The following is a 6,488-nucleotide window of genomic DNA, read 5'->3' on the forward strand; positions in this document are numbered from 1 at the left end:
ACATCCAGAGGGCAGACAGTCACATTTTTTTTTCACTGAGTACTAACCCATCCATGATCCACATTTATTTTGAGAATTGTTTGGAGCATATTTTATTAGGATGTCGAACCAAAATCACTACGAAATGCTCCTTGAACACATGACAATTATTAGTTCCTGTCAACTGATGAACTTACATTTTAATGCTGACATGTAGAAGCGCCTGCTCAGTATTTATGACAATTCTCTCCGTAGTAACGAGGATCTGCTCCGGTCAACCAAGTCCAAGCAAATTCACTTGTTTTAGTGCAAAATGCTGGAGCACTCCACTGATCCAACGGTGTATGGTCTGAGCTGGAGGTGGACAGTGACTCTTCCTATGTTTTCAAAGTAAGGATGAACTTCATTTAAGTTATTTTTAGATTGTAATTAACTGTCCTGAAGTCCATGAATACATTTGAATCCCTCGAGTCGGTTGTGCTCCTCATAAAGCCTTGTCCATCTCTTCCCTCCGTTGTCCACACAGGGCCTAGGCATTATCTGTAATTGGGAGAAAAACATTACAAACACAGACAGATTTGTGTCAGTAGCTCAGCTGAATTTAAACCACCAAGAGTCTACAGCCCTGCTAGTGGCTCTGTGAGGCTGTTCTCAAGCAGCTTTGAGCTGATGCTCACATCAGCATGCTCACAATGATACATCTAGCATGTTGATGTTTAGCAGGTATGATGTTTACCATCTTAGTTTAGCATGGTGGCATGCTAACATTTGCTTAATAGCACTAATACAAAGTACAGCTGAGGCTGACAGTGTTGGACAAATGATAATTTTGAGCTGATGGTCCTAGATGAAAGTTCAGGGGATCTGAAGTATCATAGTTAATCATCTGGTAAATATGGATGGCAATGAGTGATCATTTATAGAGAGAGCCTCTGCTTCACCTCTTTCCATTGTCCCTCCAGGACTTAGCCCTTACACCAAACCCTCTGAGAGCTTTCACGTTCTTCTTGCTAACTCCCTGTCCTCCAGCCTTTTTCTTCCTCTTACATTTTCTTCTCTCCAGCTAAATATCCTCATCCAGCCTTTGTCTTCCTCTATCACCCCACTATTTTACCCCCCCTTCACTCGGATACCTTTCCCCTCCACCTGGAAGTCCTCTGGCAGCAGCTTGTCCTGCCGACTGCCCAGGCTGAAGGCCAGGAAGGAGAGGATGAGCGAGTCCATGATGCTGATGATGGCCAGGATGTAGGCCCAGCGCACCGTGCAGTTGCCCAGGGTGTATTTGTCGGTCCGCTGGCCACACATGCGCTTCACCTCTTCTGAGTCCCAGCCGTCGGGGTAGATCATACAGCCAATCACCATGCAGGTGCCTGAGAAAGAGGGAATTTTGGTTTAAAATCGGGTACTTCGACATCAGCACTCACTCTTAGCTGTTGAAAGTTTGTGCATGTATTCAAATGCTCAAACTTTAAAGGATTTTGGTGGAATTTACTGCTCTTCCTTTAAATATTTATTTGTATTTTTAATAATTTTGAGGTTGGTACTGTTTGTTGGCATCACTTTAGGCTCTGGGTAATTGTGATGGACTTTTGTCACTAGTTTTTCATTTTTACAAACCAAATAACAGATAAAATAAACAGCAGATAAGAGAAATAGTCATTAGTTGCAGTATATAAAATAGTTAAAAGCCAGCTTCTCCTCCACCAACTTACTGCTTACACATCAATACATAATGAATCATAATGATAGTAATACATTTACTTCAGTAATATTTTCAACCCAGGATTTGTAATGGGGTAATTTCTCAGGGTGGTATTAATAATTGTACTTGAGTAAAGGATCTCAATACTTCCTCCTCAACTGATAGTGTTTGACTTTTAGATACTGTACATGCTAACTGGTAAAAACGCATCTTGCTGCTGTTACCACAACCACCGTCTCCACCTCCAACGCTGAAACAACAAACAAGACAGAGAAGCCGCCGGAGAAATTAAATATACACTCCACTTATTCAGGTACACAGGTACACACACACACACACACACACACACACACACACACACACACACACACACACACACACACACACACACACACAGTTGAGTTGCCTAGCAACTCCAGAGTATCTCAACTCCAGAAAGATGAACTTCTTCATCCATTATTAACTCTCGCCCTGGTGCCGTCCCACCTAAGCACGAGGAGCCATGTGAACTATCTGGTGACAAGGTGAAACGTTAGAACACACTTTCACTTGCTGAGTCTCACACACGCTTTCACCCTCTCAAAGCTCTCGTGCTCACTTTCTCAAGTCCCTTCCCTAATTTCAATATCGATAATCATTAAACTGCAAATTTTCATCAGCTAGTAACACATCAAGTTAAATGTTGACACCACCTGAAACAATTAGGACTCAATTATTGTATTACCTTATGTACATGCATGATCAAACTTGAACGTTAGGGAAAAAAAAGCCCCGCAAACATTTCGGAAACTTTAGGATTCACTAAACTGTGTGACCACGTACAGTATGTGGTGAGATATATTAGAATTAATGTCAAATAGTGTCGGTCCGAATATTCCGATATAATCATACCATATTAATATCTTTATTTTTCTATCAGTAATTATCTGATGGAAAATTATATTCCATCTGTCTTTGTCTGCAGATTTGTAGGGATCTGACAGCGATGACATCGCTTTTCTTGTTGAGCTGCCATTATCATGATTAACTGTGATTGGCACTGCTGTTTCAGAGCTATGAGACCAGTGATGCGACTGGGAGAGAGTGGTTAGGTGTGTATCAATAAAGAAGAAGAAGGGAGAGGAAAGATGCTACCCAAAATTATTAATAGCTATTTACAAAGTGTGTGGGCTAAAAGCCACAAGAAGCCTAATTCTTCATTACAATGATTCACTACATGTTTACTATCCGGTACAGGCAAACTCATTAAATATGAAATAATTAATATCAGTGTGGAATAGAGGCCAAATTTGGGCTTTTCGGGTGATCATTTTTCACTGGGGAGAGCATGCCTCTGGACCCACCGAGCTGGCCACTGAGTACTATTGAGAAATATCCTTTCACTTAAGCTAATTAACATATTTTATTAAGCGCATACCTCAAGATTTACTTTTAATTTAAATTGACTGTTTACCTTTCAACACATTATGAAAGGAGATGAAGTTCCCTTTACAAAATACAACAAAAAAATATGGGACGTTTAGATTTTTTCTGAGCCATAGTATCTTTAAAAACAAATAAATTTACTAAAGTTCAGCAATCCAACCCCAAAGTAAACTTTTCAGACTAACTAAGATGCTAGGATGCATTCTGTGTGTGCAATAAACAAACATGTTTAATTAAAGGCTTGAATAGATTACTAAAGATAGGCATATTATGCATGTGTGTGTAATATACAGACATAAAAAGTCTGGCATTTATTGGAGCGCACTCATGCACACTGAGCGGCAGGTGTGAGAGGCATGAAGAGGGAGAGGAGAAAGTGTAACTGCACGCCTCCAGGTTAATCTCATTAGTTTCATTACAGGCTCGTCCTTTCACTCGCAGCTACATCTGTTCACAAGCTGCTTCATGTTTCAAACACAGGATCATGTTTCCCTTCTGTGACTGTTAAAGAGAACTACTGGAATGTAACTGGAAATAGTCTTACAATTTCAATTTCTTTCAGAGTTTTCTTTTTTTTCTATGCCTGAACCTACTCATCGTTTTTTTCTGTTTAACCAAAGGGCCTACAGTTAGTGGTGGCAGGTGTTCTGAGATTTGGTTTTGTTGAATGTTGTGCCTTTGGGCTGGAAAGTAACTAAGTACAACGACACAAGTACTTCTATTTCATGCTGCTTTATACTCCACCACATTCCAAAGTCAAATATTGTACTTTCTACGACACAACATTAACTGGCAGCTCAAATTACATTTTACTTTTCGGATGGGAATTTTAAACCTATGAGTTTTAAAATGACATTGTTAAGGAATAACTACTTAAAGCTACTATGAGGAACTTTTATTTTGGGTTGATTTTGGTTGTCTCTGTGGACAAAATTAGTTCCTTACATTTTTTTTTTTACTGAAACAGGGTCTGACAGTCTGCCCTGCACATCCATTGCTTGCTTATTTATTAGTTAGCCCAAGTAGGGGTTTCCTGTCTATTTCTTTATGTGTTAGTGAAGTAATTCAAGACTTGTTTGAATGATAAAGAGCTGAATAAATAATTAATGTTAAATTCAGAAACTTAAATATGTGTAGGTCCTTGCTTTGGGGGTAAAATTAGGCACAATGGCAAAGGTTAAGTGTTCAGTAAACTAATGTGACATGAGAAGGTCCTCACTAGTGTGGTAATAGAAGTATGCTGGGTGTGTAGGCATGAAAAGAAACAAAGAGATACCAAGTCACAGATGCAACCCATACTTTGAAAGACTACATTGAAACAATACAAAGTGCATGTATTTTTGTATCGTTTTTTAACTGCATTTTGTTTTGAATAGTTACAAAATATATGGGATTAAAATGCTGATTGTCTTTTCATAATGCAATTTAAGAGGCTATATTCGAGTTTACATATTTTTATTTGAATCATATAAACTGTCAGGCCCTTTTTTGTAAACTTCTCTAATCAGCTACAAACTTTGGGTGAAAACCTGGTGCTCACTGGAGGCCAACTGCATCCAGGCGCAGATCTTGTAGACGCTCCCCGCGTTGCAGAAGAAGAAGAGGCTGAAGCACACGATGCTGCCAACCACCAGCAGCATGGAGATCCCCACGAAGAACATGGCCGTCTTAAAGGCGCCGGACGGGATGGAGCCGAAGTCCAGCGCGCTCCCTTTGCAGGTGAGCTCCGAGGTGAGCGCGTTCCCGATGCAGTAGTGGAAGAGGCCGAAGTATCCGGCCTGTGGCGTATTGACACTGTCCCCGATCCAGTAGGGCTGGATGAACACCACCACGGTGATGATGGAGAAGGTGATGGTGAAAACCGTCCACAGCACGCCCACGGCCCGGGCGTTACGCACGTAGTTGGTGTGGTAGATTTTGGCGGCCTCTTGAGCCGGGAGCATGGCGACAGGGAGGGCTTCTCAAATGTCTCTTAAGATGGTCTGAAAAAGAGCGAAACTCCTTTTCTTGGATTTTCCTTCTTCTGTAAATGGCTTAAAGAGTGAACAGGAAATGTCCTTTAGTTTCCTGGATCAAATATGACGTTAGATGGTCAAAAATCTGTCTTTGTAGTAAGTAAGTAGAAGTAGTAAGTCTCCATAAACCGACTTGCAGTAGCAGCAAGGACTTTCTCCAGTGTGTTTAATGTGTGGATGGTTGTTTCTCCATTGGGTATCAGCTGGCACAGTATTTCCTCTGGGGCTGCGGTCGTCAGGTAGCCTAATGAATGATTAATGGTTATAAGATCCACAGAATCAATGGCTTTAAGGACCTAGACAAACCTTTGCAATGGTCCTTAAATGGATTCAAATACCAGCCATTCACAGGGGTTTACCATGCAAAGTGCCACTTGTACATCAGGACTATCTAACATACCTGTTCATACACCGCAGGCACAGCCTTTTGTAATTTGGGGTCAAGTGTCTTGCCCAAGAACACATCGACGATCCTCTGACTGAAGGACCACTGAGGGGCCCATAGAGCCTATATCTTTCTGTCAAAAGTAAAGACTGAGCCAGTGATAGAGCCTGTGAAGGTCTGAAAAACTTGAATGTACTACAGTCTAACACCAGATGGAGCTACAGAACTTCAGTGTAACCACATGTTCCAAACTCCAAAGGAAATTGACAGGATTTGAACTTTGTATCTTTATTTAACAGGCCAGACGTGTTAAACACCACAGGAATTTTGATTGAGTGGTGGTGGTGGTGGTGGTGTTGAGCTTGTCAAATGTCAGTAGTTCAGTGATGGAAATAACATCATTTTTTCCATCTGTATGTTAAATTGCAATACCAAACCATAAACAAATTAGCCTACAACATCCTGGATGAAAAATGTAGTTAAGAGAAAATAATGAATCAGTGAAAGTTAATGCCAAAAGTAAAAGTAGCCTACAAATTAGGTTTTTCAAACTGCATATATTCTGTATGTACAACGTATATATAATAAATTACTGGATTACTATTATTGCTGATCGTCTGAAATTGAGTGGCCTATAAACCCATAAACTGGTGTAAGAGGAAGTCATATTTTCTTACTCTTCTCCTGATGGTGTGTCACCTATTGTTTGCATGTGTGTGGTGACCTGTTCAAAATGATATCCCACATCTGCTGCATTTATTCCAGTAACATTAAATTATTATGTCAGATAAAGCAATGTGTAAAGACATGTTTGTGTTGCTTTGTTACAGTGAGACGCAGATATTTCTACAATGCATTTCACACACAACTAAAGTGAAGTTGTGTTGCTATAGCTGTAATGTAACACATCCCATTGTCACAGTGTTTTTGTCCATTTTTTTCAGTGTTGGCCCACAAACTGCTGCGCTGTGACAACACGTGA

General features: G+C 40.4%; 1 protein-coding gene across 1 annotated transcript; it reads right to left on the reverse strand.

Moving 5' to 3' along the window:
* Positions 1-82: 82 nt before the first annotated feature.
* lhfpl5a (LHFPL tetraspan subfamily member 5a) lies at positions 83-5,134 on the reverse strand. The gene is made up of 3 exons (XM_068720316.1): positions 4,647-5,134; positions 1,113-1,349; positions 83-519 (listed from the first exon to the last, which is right to left on the reverse strand). The coding sequence occupies exons 1-3, from the start codon at positions 5,047-5,049 to the stop codon at positions 509-511; spliced, it is 651 nt and encodes a 216-aa protein (XP_068576417.1). The 5' UTR covers positions 5,050-5,134; the 3' UTR covers positions 83-508.
* Positions 5,135-6,488: the final 1,354 nt, after the last annotated feature.

Source organism: Cebidichthys violaceus, unplaced genomic scaffold, assembly GCF_023349555.1.
Source record: "Cebidichthys violaceus isolate CVI_PGR_0920_01 unplaced genomic scaffold, fCebVio1.0.p SCAF_25, whole genome shotgun sequence".
NCBI classification, from domain to species: domain Eukaryota; kingdom Metazoa; phylum Chordata; class Actinopteri; order Perciformes; family Stichaeidae; genus Cebidichthys; species Cebidichthys violaceus.

What these genes read in the sequence shown, in the direction of transcription:
- lhfpl5a (XM_068720316.1), bottom strand. Translation starts at nt 5,049, where the DNA reads ATGCTCCCGGCTCAAGAGGCCGCCAAAATCTACCACACCAACTACGTG. An exon ending in CTGGATGCAGTTGGCCTCCA is followed by an intron (nt 1,350 to 4,646) that starts GTGAGCACCAGG and finishes CCTCTTTCTCAG; the next exon opens with GCACCTGCATGGTGATTGGC.